The sequence below is a fragment of the Arachis ipaensis genome, chromosome B01 (assembly GCF_000816755.2).
Source record: "Arachis ipaensis cultivar K30076 chromosome B01, Araip1.1, whole genome shotgun sequence".
NCBI lineage: Eukaryota > Viridiplantae > Streptophyta > Magnoliopsida > Fabales > Fabaceae > Arachis > Arachis ipaensis.
This window is the reverse complement of record NC_029785.2, coordinates 125,660,636-125,678,625: the sequence shown is the minus strand read 5'-3', so window position 1 is coordinate 125,678,625 and position 17,990 is coordinate 125,660,636. Positions and strand designations below refer to the sequence as shown.

General features: G+C 38.2%; 4 protein-coding genes across 5 annotated transcripts in view; 2 read left to right on the top strand and 2 right to left on the bottom strand.

Moving 5' to 3' along the window:
- Positions 1–1,949, top strand: part of LOC107636673 (putative MO25-like protein At5g47540) — a 4,916-nt gene extending 2,967 nt beyond the window's left edge. The window contains exons 5-11 of the mRNA XM_016340168.2: positions 318–411; positions 485–544; positions 738–806; positions 948–1,046; positions 1,395–1,439; positions 1,541–1,643; positions 1,720–1,949. Of these exons, the coding sequence (XP_016195654.1) occupies positions 318–411; positions 485–544; positions 738–806; positions 948–1,046; positions 1,395–1,439; positions 1,541–1,643; positions 1,720–1,796 (547 nt within the window). The 3' untranslated portion in view covers positions 1,797–1,949. The remainder of the gene's footprint in view (positions 1–317; positions 412–484; positions 545–737; positions 807–947; positions 1,047–1,394; positions 1,440–1,540; positions 1,644–1,719) is intronic.
- Positions 5,657–6,430, bottom strand: LOC107613242. Its single transcript, XM_016315144.1, has one exon. It carries the CDS (start codon positions 6,428–6,430, stop codon positions 5,657–5,659), a length of 774 nt encoding a protein of 257 aa, XP_016170630.1.
- LOC107636682 (inositol-phosphate phosphatase) lies at positions 10,511–15,220 on the top strand. 2 transcript variants are annotated; one of them, XM_016340176.2, is made up of 12 exons: positions 10,511–10,663; positions 10,771–10,826; positions 10,925–10,975; positions 11,067–11,147; positions 11,317–11,420; positions 11,515–11,599; positions 11,801–11,855; positions 11,936–11,979; positions 13,086–13,154; positions 13,241–13,341; positions 13,440–13,496; positions 13,637–15,220. In XM_016340176.2, the coding sequence occupies exons 1-12, from the start codon at positions 10,651–10,653 to the stop codon at positions 13,731–13,733; spliced, it is 813 nt and encodes a 270-aa protein (XP_016195662.1). In that variant the 5' UTR covers positions 10,511–10,650; the 3' UTR covers positions 13,734–15,220. The 2 variants fall into 2 exon arrangements, with proteins under 2 accessions (XP_016195662.1, XP_020959437.1); XM_021103778.1 differs by lacking the exon at positions 10,511–10,663 and having other exon boundaries at positions 10,765–10,839.
- LOC107636700 (cytochrome b561 and DOMON domain-containing protein At5g47530) lies at positions 14,977–17,005 on the bottom strand. The gene is made up of 2 exons (XM_016340196.2): positions 16,122–17,005; positions 14,977–15,865 (listed from the first exon to the last, which is right to left on the bottom strand). The coding sequence occupies exons 1-2, from the start codon at positions 16,749–16,751 to the stop codon at positions 15,272–15,274; spliced, it is 1,224 nt and encodes a 407-aa protein (XP_016195682.1). The 5' UTR covers positions 16,752–17,005; the 3' UTR covers positions 14,977–15,271.

The following is a 17,990-nucleotide window of genomic DNA, read 5'->3' as shown; positions in this document are numbered from 1 at the left end:
AATTAAATGTGACAACTGGAAACTCAATCATTTTGGTTAGGGGTTGTAATCTATGTTTGAGTAGTCTGATGGCTTAAAGTACCTGGGTGCTTTTAGTTCCTGGATTTTTTTACATAAAATTGCATCTCAGAGTTTTATGTTTAATCCCAAATAAGAAGGGTATTGTGTTGGAAGCTCATAAATAGCTGAAGAATATAAGTAGATTTGTCTAGTTTTTAATTTTGTATTATTACTTATAAAAAATTATCTATGTAGATAGTTAAGCACAGATCCTTTCATTTGTACTGCTGCTACAATTCTTCTTTGTTTTATCTCAGATATGTTTTGGATTCGCCAAATATGAAGAAGTTCTTTGACTACATTCAACTGCCAAATTTTGACGTAGCTGCAGATGCAGCAGCAACTTTTAAGGTAAATTTTATTATTCGCTCCCATGAGCTTCTTTAAACAAATATAAATAATATTTTATGTCATTTTGCTGCAGGAACTCTTGACAAGACATAAATCTACTGTAGCTGAGTTCCTTAACAAGAACTACGATTGGGTAGGTTCCCCTGCCACTCTCATATTAAGAAGAAATTTTCGGTGTGTGTCTGTGTGTGTTTTCTTGACACTTTCTTCTTGTTTCTATATGCTTTATTGTGGCTGTTGTTGCCTATTATATCTTGATGCGCTTTATTTTATATCTGTCTTCCTGAATATGTTCTTTTACTAACCATTGTATTATCTGTTTTCAGTTTTTCGCTGAATATAACTCCAAGCTGTTGGAATCTTCCAACTATATTACAAGGCGTCAAGCTGTGAAGGTATGATAAAAAGTTCTGGTGCAATCACTGTTTTTCCTATCCAATGATTGCAATTCCCTGTATTTCTGTATATCTTGTGTTTTTCCTTGTTGCATTGATGCATATATATGTTTGTTGAGTGCGTTTCTTTCTCTTTCACAGTTGTTAGGAGATATGCTACTTGATCGATCAAATTCAGTTGTAATGACACGATATGTCAGCTCAAGAGACAACCTGAGGATTTTAATGAATCTTTTAAGAGTATGATCCTTTCTGTAAATCTTTATACTGTGACCTTCGTCCTGCTTTCCTACTACCTTGCCTGTGTCCTTTCCATTCTCCAGTAAAAACAAAAGAAAAAAGATATTATGCAAGCCTCAATATATAATTACATATAATGTGCTGACGTAGGATTATTCAATTGCTGTTTTTGAATGGGAAGATGTATCTGTTTTGCCAAAATATCTTAGGCCTTCAAATTATTGTGGCGATTCATCCTTGCCTAGTATTACTATTTTCTAGTCAGTTGAACGCTGAACAGAAAGTTTTGAATTTAGATATATTTTGATACAGGCATTTAATAGGTCATTGCTATATATCTTTCTGTAGGAGTCAAGCAAGAGCATACAAACAGAAGCATTTCATGTTTTCAAGGTACTATAATTATACAAAGGCACACGTTTTTAAATGTTCATTTGTAACCATATTCTTGCCAAGTTTTTCTTCTTTGTATTGATGTGCCATTGTTGTAACAGCTATTTGTTGCAAATCAAAAGAAACCAGCTGACATCGTGGGCATACTTGTTACAAACAGAAGCAAGCTTCTGAGGTTATTGGGTGACTTAAAACTCGATAAAGGTATTGTAGGGAATTTACAGCACTTGTTTTTACTGAATCATGTTCCCATGATCACATTTATTGGAATTTTGTGCAGAGGACGAACAGTTTGAAGCTGACAAAGCACAAGTTATGAAGGAAATTGCTGCTCTGGAACCTAAGGATCGCCCTTGAGCTTAAGATAGTGTCAAGTGGCAGATTGTGTTGTGGCATTTTGCTTACTGAAATGTCTCTTGCTATAGTTTTTTAAGTGTCCATCGACTTGAGACGAGCTCTTCACTCAAATTTCAATGATTCCATTCTGTAATTTAATTTCCATTTTGTAAATTAACTGACAAATAAGTTGCTAAAATGAGCCACAACTAGAACTAGGGTATGGGGCTATGGGCACTGGTGGTTTTAGAAAGATGTGGGCAGCAGCCTGCCCTGACTCCTTTACCATCAATTTTTGAGTTTATAAATTGCTGGAGCTGGAGGTCATGCAATCTTTGACCGTCTACAAGTTTGTGACTTATTGAACCTGAATGATGGCTGTTTCTGGTGTCTGCGTACTTCACGGTCAACACACTAGCTGCTCAAAGCCTCAAACCAGATCAGGCCTTTTAGCATGCGTTGCAAATCTTAAATAATTTGGTTGGGGTTTCCGTTGCGCATTGGAAAGGGCGCAACTCAATAGACCAACGGGGCCGTGGCGGTGGAGGCGTTAGCAACAAGTTTCATTAAATTAAACAAGTCTGTTCAAGAGGTAAAAAAATGAAATGAAATGAAAAGAAAAGGACAGGACTGGACTGTGCTGGAGAAGTGGCGCGAAAGTTATTGTTGTACACTAATTTTGCATATTCTTTGATTAATAGGTACTGTAATAATCAAAATTAAAGTCACCGTAATCAGCGGTTGATGAATGAAGGTAGTCGCTGTATGGAAGATTGGAAGCCTTTTGTTGGGGCATTTTCCATTCCAGACGATACCATATGCATCTTCCTTTTCTCCTCTATACTTCCCTAGGACTATCATACCCTTCCGTTTACTACTGCCACTGCAAATCTGCAATGACACTTGTATGATTGTAGCTGCAAATAAAACTTGCTTCCAACAAATGGTACACGATGATCCAATAATATAATGCACGGGAAAGGAGGACCCCTATCATTTCATGTAAAATAGGGGCAATTATGGATTTGCCTAAAATAAAATAAAGAAGAAAGTGACAATTAGATTTTTGAGAATTTCGATCTAAGACTAATTAGTCTTTGAATAAAAGAAAAGTATTAATTAGGTCTTCTATGATAGTAAATAATTTTTTTTTTGAACAATGGAGCTCTACACAACACAGTGGAGCGACAAAAAAACAAACAAACATGTAAAGCCAAAAACAGAAAACTATCCCTAGTGTCATCTCCGGCATTGCTATCAACAACAAAAGAGATCCAAACTATTTCACTCTATAACTGATTAAAGATTTCTGGAACACCTCATCTGCACCCCCTTTCTTGTTGTTGAAAATTCGCCCGTTCCTCTCTAGCCAAACGTTCCAAATAATCGAAAAAAAGCATATGAGCCACTTGTTGCGCTCTCCCTTCCTGTTAGCAACACCTGTCCAGCTCTCAAAGTGTTATTTTAGTGAATCCGGAATAGACCACAATATTCCAAAGTCAAATAGCCATTGACACCACACCTGCCAAGTAAACTCACAGCCTAGAAACAAGTGTTGAATATGTTCAACGTCTTTTTTACACAAAACACATATGTTATCACCATGACTAATAATGCCCAGCCTATGCAGTCTTTCTTTTGTATTTACTCTTCTTATCAAAGTAAACCAAATAAATAACTCCACTCGTGACGGAGGCAAACCTTTCCAAATGGTTCTGGTGAAGCTATAACTGGTTATTTCCTCCGAGAGAGTTTCTGACTGCATCACCTACACAAAAGAGTTAGTTGAAAATATACCTTTTTTGTCGAACTTCCAAACAACTTTGTCTTGCTTATCATATGCTAGCTTAATAGGCCTTAGAGCCTCATGCAATTGATCCACTGATTCCATCTCCCATTGGTATAACTCTCGCCTCCACTGGAAGTTCCAGATCCACTCTAACTCATCCCAAAACCCACAATCCCCTATGACAGATCCTTTTTGGTTTGAAACAGAGAAAAGTCTCGAAAAACTCATCTTTAACAAACCACTTTGTAGCCAAACATCTTCCCAGAATCGAGTCCTCCTTCCGTCACCCACATCCATAGACAACTCCGCAATCATCTTATCTTTCACATTACTATCCCTAACCTGCAGCTGACAGATATCCTTCCATGGACCCCCTCTAGTAGGTAATGTCTGAGCCGATAACATCACATTGGGGTTCAAGTCATAGCAAGAGCACATGACCTTCTTCCATAATGGACACTCCTCTTTTGAAAACTGCTACCATCACTTGAAAAGAAGTGCAGTGTTTCTAATTATGGCGTCACCTATCTCCAACCCACCTTCCTTTTTAGGGGCCTGAACCACCTCCCACTTAACTAGCGCCAACCCATTTCTACCTTCCTCCTTGCTCCACAAGAATCTCCTCTGCAACGATATCAACTTTTTTGCTACTACCTTCGGTATCTTATACAGGCTCAAGTAGTACACTGGCAAGCTATTTAACACAGATTTAATAAGGACAAGCTTACCCGCTTTATTGAGTACTTTTGCCTTCCACAAGCTAAGCTTCTCCTCAACCTTTTCAATTATCGGTTTCCAAGTCTTGACCAGTCTTGGGTTCGCTCCTAAAGAAATGCCAAGATATCTGACTGAAAGGCTAGCCTTCTTGCATCCCAATAAGTTGCACATGTTGTAAGTCCATTGCTGTTCACAGTTGATTGGGATTAAACTTGATTTATCAAAGTTAATAGTTAACCCTGACATCATCTCAAACCACCTTAGCAACCTGGCATAGTTTCTGATGGTCTCCTCCTCTGGTGAACAGAATAAAACAGTGTCGTCTGCAAACTGTAGGTGTGATAACTCTATATTGTCCTTTCCAATCAGTAGTGGCAAAATACGTTTGTTCCTGACTGCCTCCCCTATCATCCTATGCAGAATATCAACAACCAGAACAAACAAAAATGGAGATAGTGGATCACCTTGTCTCAAACCCCTCTCCATCTTAAAAGGTTTAGATGGTGAGCCATTTATCAGGATCGACATAGACGATGTACCAACACACTCCTTCACCCATGCCCTCTATCTCTAACCAAAGCCCATCTTCTGTAGCACAATATCCACAAAACTCCATTTCACTCGGTCATAAGCCTTCTGAAAGTCTAATTTAATGATTGACGCTTTCTTCTTTCTCATCTTTAACCAGTGCACTGTTTCACAAGCAATAAGAGCCTCATCATGTATTTTTCAACCCTTCACAAATGCGCTCTGAGTCTCCCCAACTAGACCTGGCATGACTGATTTCATCCTCCTAACCTTCACTTTGGAAATTACCTTGTAAACGCAACCTACCATGCTGATCGGTCGAAGGTCCTTGATCTCCTTAGCTCCAGTAAACTTAGGTGGAAGGGCCACCCAAGTGATATTGGAATCAGAAGGCAATCTTGACGATTGAAAGAAATCCAGAACAATTGTCATGAACTCTGTGCCAATCTCATCCCAGCACTTCTTAATGAAGTTCATGTTATACCCATCACTTTCTGGAGCCTTGGAAGATTCACAATCCCAAACAACTTCTCTAATCTCCTCCATTGTCGGTATTCTCTCCAGAGCTATCAAATCTTCTTCATCAATCCGATTCACCAGTCCGTCCTTAAAACCCACAACCGGTGATCTCTCCCAGTTATACAGATCTTTATAAAAATCTTTGATAGCATTCTTGATTCGAGCTTGATTTCTTATCAATCTTCCGTTAATTACCAGAGCATCAAGTCTATTGTTCCTTCTTCTTGCTAACGCCAAGTTATGGAAGTACCTAATGTTCCTATCCATATCATTCGCATGCCTGGAGCGCAACATCTGCTTCTAGTGTATTTCTTTTCTGACATACCATCTACTGCTTGCAACAGCTTACTAGAGCCTTCTTTCTAGCCTCCACTGTACCATCATAAACTTTATTTCTTGCCAACTCGTCTATCTTCCTGATCTCCTCCTCAAAGCGCTGAATTTTCTTATCCATGTCACTAAATTTGACCTTATGCCTTCTTCCCAAAGGCACCGTTAAAGCCTTCAACTTACCTGTGAACTGTATCTCACCAAGATTCTTCCATTCTTTCCTGACCATACTTAGGAAACCTTCATGTGTAAACCAGGAATCTAAGCTTCGAAATGGACGTGGGCTACCTCTGAAAATGATATCCTCTACTATAATTGGATAGTGATCTGACAGGCCTCTCGGTTCCCCTTTTAACCAAATTTCCGAAAACTCCTCCGTCCATTCTACACTCACTAGAACTCTATCAATGCGACTACAAGAGCAGCCTCTAAACCATGTAAATTTACGATCATTCAACGATAAATCCACTAACTGGATATCTTGTATCCAACTCTTAAAATCTTCTGCAGACGCTGTTAACCTGTCTTGACTTTTCCTCTCTTCAACCTGTATAACCTCATTAAAGTCACTCATGTAGCATATCGGGACTTGACATAAACCAGCTATAAAGCTCAGTTCCTCCCACACAGCAAGTTTTCCCACTCTAGTATGAGCACCATATACCAAGCAGAAAGCACAATGAAAATCATTTTTCAATAGGACTCTTTCAGCACATAACCATCTCTCCCCTTTGTAACAGTTATTCATTCTAAACAACATGACATCCCACATTAACAGCAGCCCCTTGAGGTTCCTTCCGATCCTACATACTCCCACCCGACAGCATCGCTCCCCCAAATACGTACTACATCAAACTTAGCCACAACTTGCATTTTAGACTCAATCAAACCTAACATGTTCAGTTTCTATTTCTTTTTTAGTTCTTTTACCATACTCAACTTACCAACCCCCGTAATCCCCTAACATTCCAAGAGATAAAAATCATATTAAACCTTTATTACACACCTTTTTGAGCTTTTTCGATCTGCACCTTCGTGCCTTTTCTTTTTGCTTTGCCAACCTCCTCTTTTGGGCTAGCACTTCATTCTATTCTTGCAGAATCACCATTATGTCGTCATCTTTGTTGTACTGCACTGCTCTGGATTCTACTGCTAGCTCCCATGCCCTTTGATTTTCGATCATCTGCTCTTCTCTTTCCAGAACCTTTCCACCACTGAGCCCCTGTTGTCTAGTGCCAATATCCACACCTGCCCCATTATTGCCACTGCCTTCATCAAGCCTTGCACCCAACAGAGTCACACCGTCTTCTAATACTTCATCACTGTCTTCAAAGATCCCATCCTGGATGCCTACAACATCCTTCTCCGGTGCTGAATCCGTCTCCTTGGTGTCTCCTTCGAGCCCATCTACCCTGGAGGAACCGAATCCTAACATCACCGGTGAAGAGTTCACTGAGGGCGTTGGGAGGTGGCCCATTGATTCCATAACAGCCACGCAGTTCCCTGCCTCAACATCTATAGCTACACCTATAGCGTCGCGCTCAACCCAACAACGTTCTTGCTCGCCGGCTCGAAGGTCGCCCTTGCCTCGTGGTCTAGTCGTGCCACCAGCATCCAGGTTCACCTCTTCAAAATGGACATTTGCAGCGGCGCACAACCCAGAAGATAGAGGGCACCCATCCGGATGGATCCCAACTCAACCCGGACGCATGATCAAGGCTTCCGTTGCCTCATCAGTGTGAAATGGGCCTGCGGTAGATGAGGAGCAGCCCATTGTCCTTCCTTCATCATATTTGCCAACCGTTTGCTTATTGGGCCAACACTTAAGCCCTTTTTGGTCATGTTTTTCCTCCAACAGCAACCTTTGTTCAGCCCATCAAAACCATAATCACAACTAACCATTTTTTTTCAGATTCAGCATCAATAACCAAATTATGATATCTCTTGAACTCAGCAATTCCTTTGTAATAGCATCCTTCGTTACTCGTGGAGTTTTAAAGTCAATTGAATTGCAATAACTCCATTCATTCAAAATATTTTCAGGAATTACCAATCTACTCTTATTAGCTTCTTCCTCCCTTGGCACTGCCATCACCCCATCAACCACCGGATCTCTGCTTGCCACTGGCGCTATCGAGCTCAAACTGCTTGTACCCAAGATCTCGCATGCTTTTGGGGGTCCAGGTTTACTAACGTCCTCAAACTTACACTGCAATCCATGACTCTCGTGTCCAACCTCTTTAACTAGGACGTTGAATCTACTAGTACCAATTGTGATGTGAATCTACTCGTTGATAATGTCCATAATACAAGTGTCAATCTGTACTCGTCCCACACCAAAAGAGAGGCATGATTTCGTGGCTTCGTCACACCCAACAACTTCCCCCCATTGACTTCCTATCAGCTTGAACATCTCCACTGACCACGTATGCAAAGGAACACCAAAACACTCTAGCCATACCCTTCGAGTTTCACTACGCTCCTCCTCATCCCATCTCCATACGCTATGGAAAAACTTCAAGATATTGTTCATTTTGAACATGTAGGCTTTTTCAGTACTGAATATACTATCAAAAGTCAGGAGTGCTTTGTACGCTCCTAGTTCTCGTACTTCCATGACTTGTGGTAAATTCTTTCCAGTCATGATCTTCAGAGACTTATAGTCAATAGCCTTAGTCATACCACCTATTAAACTTCTCTGCAACCAGACCAGGTTCTCTTTTGCCACAGGCACTTCCATCTTCTTCGTCCACCCGTTGCCGTGGGGGGTCTCCTTTTTTTTCCTCTTTCCTCAACTCTTTCACAATTCTCCCTAGAACCCTTTGGCTATCCTCATGTTGAGGATGGACTTTAACCGTATTCTGGACGTCAGGTGCCTCATGGTGTCTCTTAATATACGTCACTTCATTCATACGTCGATACCGAGCTTCTCCTACCGAAACAACCTTACCTCGTAACCTCATTCTATTCATTTCCGTAATAGCCTTCATAACTCCACCCTTTGTTGTATACCGGATGAATGCAAAAATGTATGTTTTTCCATTTTTTTGATTTTGTGATAAGTAGATATCATTTATGCGTCTAGTCCAGTTGAACAAATGATATAGCTCTTTCTTTGATATATCTTCAAGAAGATGTTCTACAAAGATAGAAAACGACTCGTTTTCCAAATGGTAGTACTCTTCTCGATTCCAAACCCTAGGATCTCTGCTCAAATGCCTAGTTCTACCCCTCCTAGTGTTTCTCACTTAAGATATAACCTTACACAAATCATTAGGTGATAGATATGTATATCCTTCTGTCAATGAATAGTGCAAAACGAAACGAAATTGTCTATATATTTCGTTATTTACATTGGTGCGTATCATGTTGCTGTCAAATGAGCATGGAAACGATGTAATTTTGGACAATAAAACATTCGTCATCTTTTGAGTTTCTATATAACCGTTATCAACGACTCTCTATTTATCATGAATTATACTAAAACATGTGACGTTTTGCTTCAAAAGTTGTTATCTACAAAACAATCTTTTATAAATAGACACGTCATAGTAGTTAATGGCACATATAAATACCACCGTTAAGTTTTACTTTTATGTAATAAACTGATAGAAGGATATAACGTATCTACTGTTTGCTATTATAGAGGACCAAATTGATTTTTTTTTTCAGAGGATAATTAGTCCGAAATCAAAATCTTCAGATACCTAATTATCACTTTACTTTAAAATAAAATAAAGAGTAATACTCCAAATAGGTCCCCAAAAAATTCACGAGCCGACAGATTTGTTCCTAAGAAAATTTAACTAGGATTTTGGGCCTGACCTTTTTCATTATGCGCCAGATACGTCCCTAACCCAGTTTGAACCGGTCAAGACTAACGGCAACGTCCTACGTATTAGTTAACTCACTGGCATATCTGATTAAGTGAGACATGTCACGCGCAGGATCATCTTCCTCCTCTTCTCCCTACCAATCTTCCTCCTCTAGCTCAACATCTTCGCCATCCGCGCCCTCCACCAGCACCTTAAGATCGCCACCATGGCACGCACCTACCTCATCTTCTCCCTTCCGGATCTTGTAACAAACTCATTCCTCCACCCAATCTGCATTTACCTTCGAACGCAGGAGATCACCCACCCTCTCGCGCAAGCCTTCCTCGTTGGCACCCTCCTCCACCTCCCCTTCAACTACATTCTCATCATGAGCCTCTGCCTCGGCGTCACCGGTGTTGTTGCTGCCTTTGCCGTCTCTAACTTCTCCATCCTCCTCTCATTCGTCGGACGCGTCTTGCTCTCTGGCGTCCACCACCCCACGTGCTCATCCAACCCACTTTCTTCATTTATATGTTCCCTTCCTCCTTAGGGTTTGCAGTCTCCACTCGGGTGGAATATGAGCTTGGCGCCAACCGTCCCTTCAGGACTAAGCTCTCTATCGTGGTTTCCATCTTCCTTGTAGCCATGATGGGCTTTTCGTTGAAGGAGTTAGTCCCCCATTCAAAACAGTGTCGTTTCACTTTTTTTGGCTTCCAAATGAGGGATTAATTTGTTCATTTTGAAACGACATAGTTCTATTCTCATATGATACGTCGTTTTTGTCCATGTGACCAGAGATCAAACTATCTTGTATGTGGCACATCGGCGAGTTAACTGATACGTAGGACGTTGTCGTTAGTCTTACCCAATTCAAGTTGAGTTGAAAACATATTTGGCGTATAATAAAAAAAAATCAGGCCCAAAATTCTAACTAAATTTTTTTTGGGAATAAATATATAGGATGGTAAATTTTTTGGGATTTATTTGGAGTATTACTCTAAAATAAAAATCCAAAAAAGAAACTAGAGGGAGGGCAATGCCAACGCGTGTGGTGTTATAAAATAAAATCCCAGATGCTTTATGTTAGGTGCGTTAGAGACACATTTGATTGTGAAGTGAAACTAAAGCGGAGTCGGAATTGGAATTAGATTAGTTAATACTTTCTCAGTAGCAGTTCATGGCTGACAACGGTAGGACTAGGAGCATTAAGAAGAAGACAAGAAGTGATTATTATTAAATATTAAATGCTAATTACTAATTAATGGGGTCTTATTCTTGGTTTTGATTGGAATTACAGATTCTCTCTCCGAATTCCTGGCATCTGCAGTAGACGCTGCTCGAAAAGCTGGTGATGTCAGTTACTCGAGTTCGTCAAACGAATTTCTTTCACTCTATTCTGTTCTTATGTGCTCTTCCCATTCCAATTCATGGCTTCGTGCGTTGCATTGCAGATCATTCGGAAAGGCTTCTATGAAACCAAGCATGTCCAGCACAAAGGCCAGGTTGCCCATTCACTCTTTTCAGCTTAGAACCCGTGAAAACCGTAGCTATTTGCATTGCTATTCATCTTTTAACTTGTTCCGTGATGCACAGGTTGATTTGGTCACTGAAACTGATAAAGCATGCGAGGAACTCATTTTTAAACATCTCAAGCACCTTTACCCTACTCATAAGGTTACTTCACCTTTCCTTTTAACTTAACTCTTCTTTCCTTAATAAGTTTTGTTAGAGAATCATTAGAATCATTTTAGATCAGTTAGTATCGTTTATATTTATATAGCATATTTGTATATTAATTGTAGGATCTAACAAGTTTCATTTTAATTTTGGTTTTGGTATTAAGTTCATTGGGGAAGAAACCACCGCTGCGTTGGGCACTACTGAACTTACAGATGAGCCTACATGGATAGTTGATCCTGTGGATGGAACTACTAATTTTGTGCATGGGTAATTAATTAATTATTATGCATCTGATCATTTCCTTCATACACTCGTGTCGATTTCCGTGTTAATTGTCACACAATACTTATATTTTTGGTAGGTATCCCTTTGTTTGTGTCTCCATTGGTCTTACGATTGGAAAAATTCCTACAGTTGGTGTTGTTTACAACCCCATTATCGAAGAGGTCAGTATCTTCCTCTTGCAGACACTTCAGTCCTGCTGACCACAAAACCATCTAGAATTTCCTGAAATTTGAATGTTGAAACATATACATTTTTCATTCAGTGCTGAATATACACATCTTATTGTCATTAAGTGTTTGTTTTGTACTTGTTTTCATCTTTTGCTCTGTATGCCAACTGAAATTTGATAGTCCCATATGTAGCTTTTCACTGCCATTCGAGGAAAAGGTGCTTTTCTGAATGGGAATCCGATCAAAGGTCTGTCCTATATTCTATTTTATAATTGTTACTGTCAATTCAGTATGTTTCCCTCATGAAATTGCCTTGGAATTTTGCAGTGTCGGCACAAACTGAACTGATTACCTCTCTTCTTGGAACTGAGGTATGTCAAGTTTGTTTGGGTTGATTATGAGAAAGTTATTCACTTATCTTTATTGTTTGGATAATATGGTGTATTCTCTCCCTCTCCTTATCGATCATTTGAGGAATTGGGGTGTTGATCACATGCATTAATTAGGCAATAATTTCCTGCAAAATCAAAATATCATTGGAGAATTCTACTTCTGCAAGTCATGTTTTCATTGACAAATTTATAACAGCCGCATACCACATTCCACATGGTTCTAGTCAAGGATTCGGTCTAGACACCAACTCATGTTATGTTTGGCACGGTTTTCTCTTTCTATTAAGTAAGGGGTTCGTTCAACACAATTTTGTCTGGTGCTGCAACCACGTGTATTCCCACAACATTTTTTAAATGCTCAGCAGCTAGCTATCATATATCAACATGACCTATAACTGCGAGCCCTTGTAATACCCACAATATGGTCATTTAACAGAATGTAAATTGTTCGGTAAAGTATACTTTTTGCCCTGAAGTTTGCTAAAAGTTTCAAAATACTCCTAAGTTTTATTTGTTTCAATTTTGTTCCAAAAGTTTTTAATTTGCATCAAATGTATCCCTCGCAGCTAATTTTTTATGAAGCTTTGGATCAATTTAGCAACTTCAGAAGGACAACCTTCAATACAAGCAAGCCACACACGAAGTTCTATCATTTACTCTTAGTTGTCATGCATTATTGCTGGAATGGTCTTAAGCTTCTTGAAAATTTAGCTGTCATGGGAAATTTTGGTGAAAATGAAAAACTTCTAGGGAAAATTTGAAACAAAATAAAACTTGGGTATTTTTGGAAATTTTGGCAAGCTTTAGGAACAAAAAGTATATTTTACCTTAATTGTTTTTAGTATGTCTTCAGCTTTACTTTATAATCCCCATTGTGGGTATTTGTCCTTCTTCCCTGCACTATATTGTGTTCAAGCACATAGAAATCTAGGCCTCAGGTTTGTAAGATTATCTTACTTTTGGAATGATAGCTTGACAGGGATGGCCAATAGATATATATTCACATTTATATGTTCATGAACTGTGTTGCCTTGTGAATCAAGATTGAGTTGAAAATTCATAAGTTTTTGTTTTTGTAAGAGCAGGCACCCACACAACGTGACAAGTTATCTGTAGATGGCTGTACAAATAGGATTAATAACATGCTTTCCAAGGTAAAACAAGGACTTTCCTAAGAATCTATTGGTCAGACGAAAGTGATATCATTGCTAAGCCATAACAGTGCCTTTAATATGATCAGGTGAGATCCCTTCGAATGAGCGGCTCGTGTGCTTTGAACTTATGTGGAATTGCTTGTGGAAGGCTGGATGTATGCTTTGAACTTGGCTTTGGTGGTCCTTGGTATGTGATTTACATTCTGCACAAATGTCGTGCATTGTGATAACTGATAACAATGAGATCATGAAATTGAAAAAGCTCTTTATTTTCCTCTTTACCAGGGATGTGGCAGCTGGTGCTGTCATTATTAGAGAAGCCGGAGGTGTTGTTTTTGATCCGTAAGTGACTTACATAAATATTATTCGACTACTTGCATAGTTGCATGGATCTTCATGTAATAGAACTTTATGTAGACATGATTGGTGGTTATAAAATTTAATACTCGTGTCAAAATCTGATGATGGTTCGTTTGTTTCAGTTCTGGTGCAGATTTTGACATCATATCTCAGAGAGTAGCAGCCTCAAACCCTTTCTTAAAAGATGCACTTGTTGATGCTCTGCGCCAAGACCAGTGAGAAACTTGGTCTTCATCAAAGTTGGTGGAATATTGGCATATTGAGTAAGTCAACCTGCGTTAATGCATTTTGCTGATGCTTGTTTTTTTCTAGTTGTTCTATTTCTATAGTTGCTACATAAGCGTCACCAAAATATTTGTATAATCTAATTATTACCATTTTCACGTTTGATGATGCAACTCCGCTTCGGACTAATTCAATTCACATATCCGATAACTACAATATTTCTATCTTGATTATGCTGTGTTGTTTTTTTAACAAATTTTTAAGGATTTCTATTTAAATTTTATTATTTTGCTCGGTCTTCAGTAGTTGGTATTTCTTTTTTGGGTAGAATTTTGGTAGTTGTTAACTTGTTATGATCTTAAAAAAATGGTGAATATATGATAAAAATTCCGGTTAGTTGGTTAATCATCCGTCTGAATATGAGTTGGCATCCGCATCTGTTTCAAGGATGTAATAATCATGGATTATTAAATATAGGATATAGTACTAGTCAAACAGAACAAAGCTAAGTTTGAAAACAGACTCAACAGAGACTTGAACAACCTAATACGTTTCTTCAGTGAGAGAAAAATAAAATATAGAGAAGACATTGCTCATTCCTTTAGTGTGCTACATATATTGTAATTTCTACGTATTGTTTGCACCTGCCAATTGGAGTATTCACCATTTCATGTTTGCATGGTCCCACACAGAACAATGATATATGATATATCTAATCTAATGGATGTCATTACTGTGAAAGAAGAAAGGGATGCTAACTATAATTTTTCTTCTAGTTGAGACTGTTGCTGAATTGTTAATGTACTTACGCAGGACTAACATGGTCGCTTAGTTAAAGTGAGATACAGAGTTCTTTTCATTTCTAGCATTCGAGTTTGAATTTGAGTTTCTGCCTTTCTGGTATTTTAAAAAGTTGTTGACAAAATTATCTCTCTTATGATATTTTCGATACTTGAACAATACTATTTTTAATAATCAAATACTTATAATTTCGTGTGAAAAAAATTTACCTATTCACGGAATCTATGTTGTACATGTACGTTTAAAGTTCAAATCATATTCACCCAAGGTGTACGTAAATTCTTACACTTTACTTCTATTATGGGTCATTTTTTTTTACTTTTATATTTCTTGTTTTTTTTTAACTTTCTTTTTCTGCAAGTATTTTGGTAAAAGTCCCCATCTTTTTGATTCACCAAAAGCCGAAGAAAGAGAGACAAAAAAGAAAAACAAAAAGTGAAAAACAAAAATACATATATGAAGGAGACTTTTACATATATACCCTGGAGGCCTGGAAGGTCAGAAATCATCATTCCATCAAAGAATTTCCCCCAACTCCTACTCTAAGCTAGAGTTGGGGTACTAACTACCAAAGATAAGAAAAGCAAAATGTTATACATAGTCCTCAAAAAAAAAATTGATTATACATAACTAAGTCCAACAAGAAAACCAAATGGAAAAGGAGTAAAGTAAGGCACAAAATAAAAAAAATAAATAAATAAATAAAAACAACATCCATTTGGCAAAACGTTCTACACCTGCTGAGGCCTAGAAGCATAGCCGTTGACCCCGTTTGCTCCGTTGACCCCATTGCCATGAGGAGGCATCTTGTTCTCTGAGCCCTTTCGGTTGAAGTAAATGATCCATGTGAGTGCTTCCAAGAATACGGCAATGGCACCCAATGCTCCAATAATGCCAATGTAGGCATGCTTCCAGTTATTGTAGTCTCCGAACTTTTCCAACACATCGAATCCTTTAAAAATGTTGGTAATACTTATTATTATGGTTGTATATCCCACAATGTGGTGGTAGACATTCCAGTAGAACCTGTACTTATGGTTTGGGTTTGGCCTCAGGAACAGAGCAAACATCTGAAGGGTTCCAAGAGCAACCATGATGATGCCTAATGCTTTGTGATCGTCAGTGCCATCAACAGGATAATCATCTCCCAGTTTGAGACCAGTTCCTAATCCAGCAACACCAACTATGTATGCAGACACCTGGCATGCCACGTGTAGGTAAAACCATGCTGTTCCCGTTGACTTGAACACCTTCAAGTACCTTGCTATCACTGCCCCCATCGGCATCAACACCCCCCAGCTCACGGCGTTTACCACTCCGTGCATCTGAAGTAATCATCAGATTCGAACCAAAACCTTAAGTCAGTCTTCCTCAATCAATCATGCTAAGTTTATAATAAAAATCAGTCCCCGTATTAAATACATGTTAAAATAAAAAATATATATTAAAAATGATTTAAACACCACATGTCTGTATATATGGTGGCTGATTTTTTGTGTTTTTCCTCAATATATATCATTCACTTAAGATTGAACTCAAGATTCTAAGAAAAGAAAGATGAAACCAAATTGAGGAACTTACATTTCTTTTTCTTCTAGTTGAAGCCCCGCTACTTCCTTGCTGTGTCTGACCAGAAACAAGGTACAAGGTTTCCATGGAGCTTTGGTGGCCAGAATCATGCCTATGCTCCTGAGGGACGTTAGAGGCAGAGAGAGGACCATCTTGCCAGACGTGGACGATGGAGGAGGTGCCGTTGGGAAGGGTGAGAGTAGCAAAAATGGTAACCTCGTTGTTGGAATAGGTGGCACTCAAGTCAGAGATAGGGTATCTGATAGATGATTCTTGCAGCTGTGTTTCGGTGTTGGCGATTGATGTAGTATAGGCTCTTGGGTTTCCACTTGACTGTGGAAGATAGACCAGAGCCTGTGCTCCGATCATCGGAGTGACAAGGTCGTTGTTAGGGTTGATACCCCAAGCCACCCACCTGTTTGTTGTGGTGATACCGCCATGTCTGAATGCTATGTCAAGGATGCCGCTTGGCTGGTCATATGTCCAGTGAAGATAAGAAGTCAACTGTGAAAGATCATGGCAGTTCTTGAAGACTTTGTTGTTTGAGAAGCTCTGGGTCTTGCACGTTTGAGCTAAGGATGTTGTCACAAGAACAGAGCTCAGAACACACATCCCCAACATAACCCTCCACATCATCGTCATTATCTCTTCTTTCTTTGAGTTTGGTAAGATGTCAAAAGAAGCAAATATGTGAGACTCAGATATAAGACCAAACAGATATTAATATTGAGTCTATTTTGATATTTGATATGATGAATTTGAATGGAGTAGGAATTGTTAGTGGAGATCGAGAGAAATATAGAAGGAGGTTTAATTATATATAGGAGTTGGTGGCTTTAGGTAACAATGTCATGGTTGTTGAGGATGATGGCGGAAGGAAGAAAAATTCATATTATTTCGTTTTCCAACTTTCAATTATTAATAAAATAATGAATGGATATATGCTTGAATAAAATAATAAAGTTGCTGTATAAAATATTCCACTAGTCATTGATAATTGCCACCCGACCTCCTCTCTGTTCGGAAGCTTCCGCCGTTTCGTTTGATTTATTTTGGTAATTTGCTTTAATTTTGTAATCAACAAATGATTCACCAAACTCAAACTTCAGATACATTAAACTCAAGTTATAGTGATTTGAAAGCAAGCAAATATAGATTTAAGTTGTGCATTGATGTTAACTTGAATAGCATCAGAATTCAGAAACTGCTTACCTTATTACATGGGCGAGTCAACGTGAGAGCTTTAGGTAGTGGTTTGGTGGACAGACACAAAAAAATTGAGACCGATAGAAATTAAGAGATAGAGATCGAAATAAATCTCAATATTCTGTTTGGTATAAAATAGTAGACAGAAATTGAAACAAGAATGAAATTCTAATTTAATTTGTATAAAAGGTAAAATTAGAATTAATTAATTAAAATAACAGTATTTTAGGTATAAAATATTATTAAAGTTTTAGTCTCTATCTCTAAAAATTTTAATCCTCTTGTGTCTCCACTTTTTGAAGATATTGAAATATTGAAATTTTGGAGATAAAAACAAAAATTTTAATACCAGTATTTGAACCAACAAACATGATAATTTTGCTATCTCTTTTCTTACAAGCTAAGCGAAGGTTTTTGTGGTGAATTTTTATTTACTTTTTATTTTTTCACTGAATATATTAATATCTTTAAATTTTGTTTTTATCAATTAAAAAGTTTTCAATTTGAAAACCTTAGTAGTAATGCCACTGATGGTAAAATCTATATTATTTGTGTAATTCAAATAAATGCCGAATGTGACTTTCTTTTTGTTGTTTATTTCACAATCGGAAAAAATTTATTTGCAGTATTTTTTTTTCATCAACTAAGTTTCTATTTTTCACTAACTTCACTAAC

Coding starts and splice junctions, on each gene's coding strand:
- LOC107613242 (XM_016315144.1), bottom strand. CDS start 6,430: ATGTGGGATGTCATGTTGTTTAGAATGAATAACTGTTACAAAGGGGAG.
- LOC107636700 (XM_016340196.2), bottom strand. CDS start 16,751: ATGACGATGATGTGGAGGGTTATGTTGGGGATGTGTGTTCTGAGCTCT. Junction 15,866..16,121: donor CAACTAGAAGAAAAAGAAAT/GTAAGTTCCTCA, acceptor TGATTACTTCAG/ATGCACGGAGTGGTAAACGC.
- LOC107636682 (XM_016340176.2), top strand. Junction 11,148..11,316: donor ACCTTTACCCTACTCATAAG/GTTACTTCACCT, acceptor TTTGGTATTAAG/TTCATTGGGGAAGAAACCAC. Junction 11,980..13,085: donor CCTCTCTTCTTGGAACTGAG/GTATGTCAAGTT, acceptor TTGTAAGAGCAG/GCACCCACACAACGTGACAA.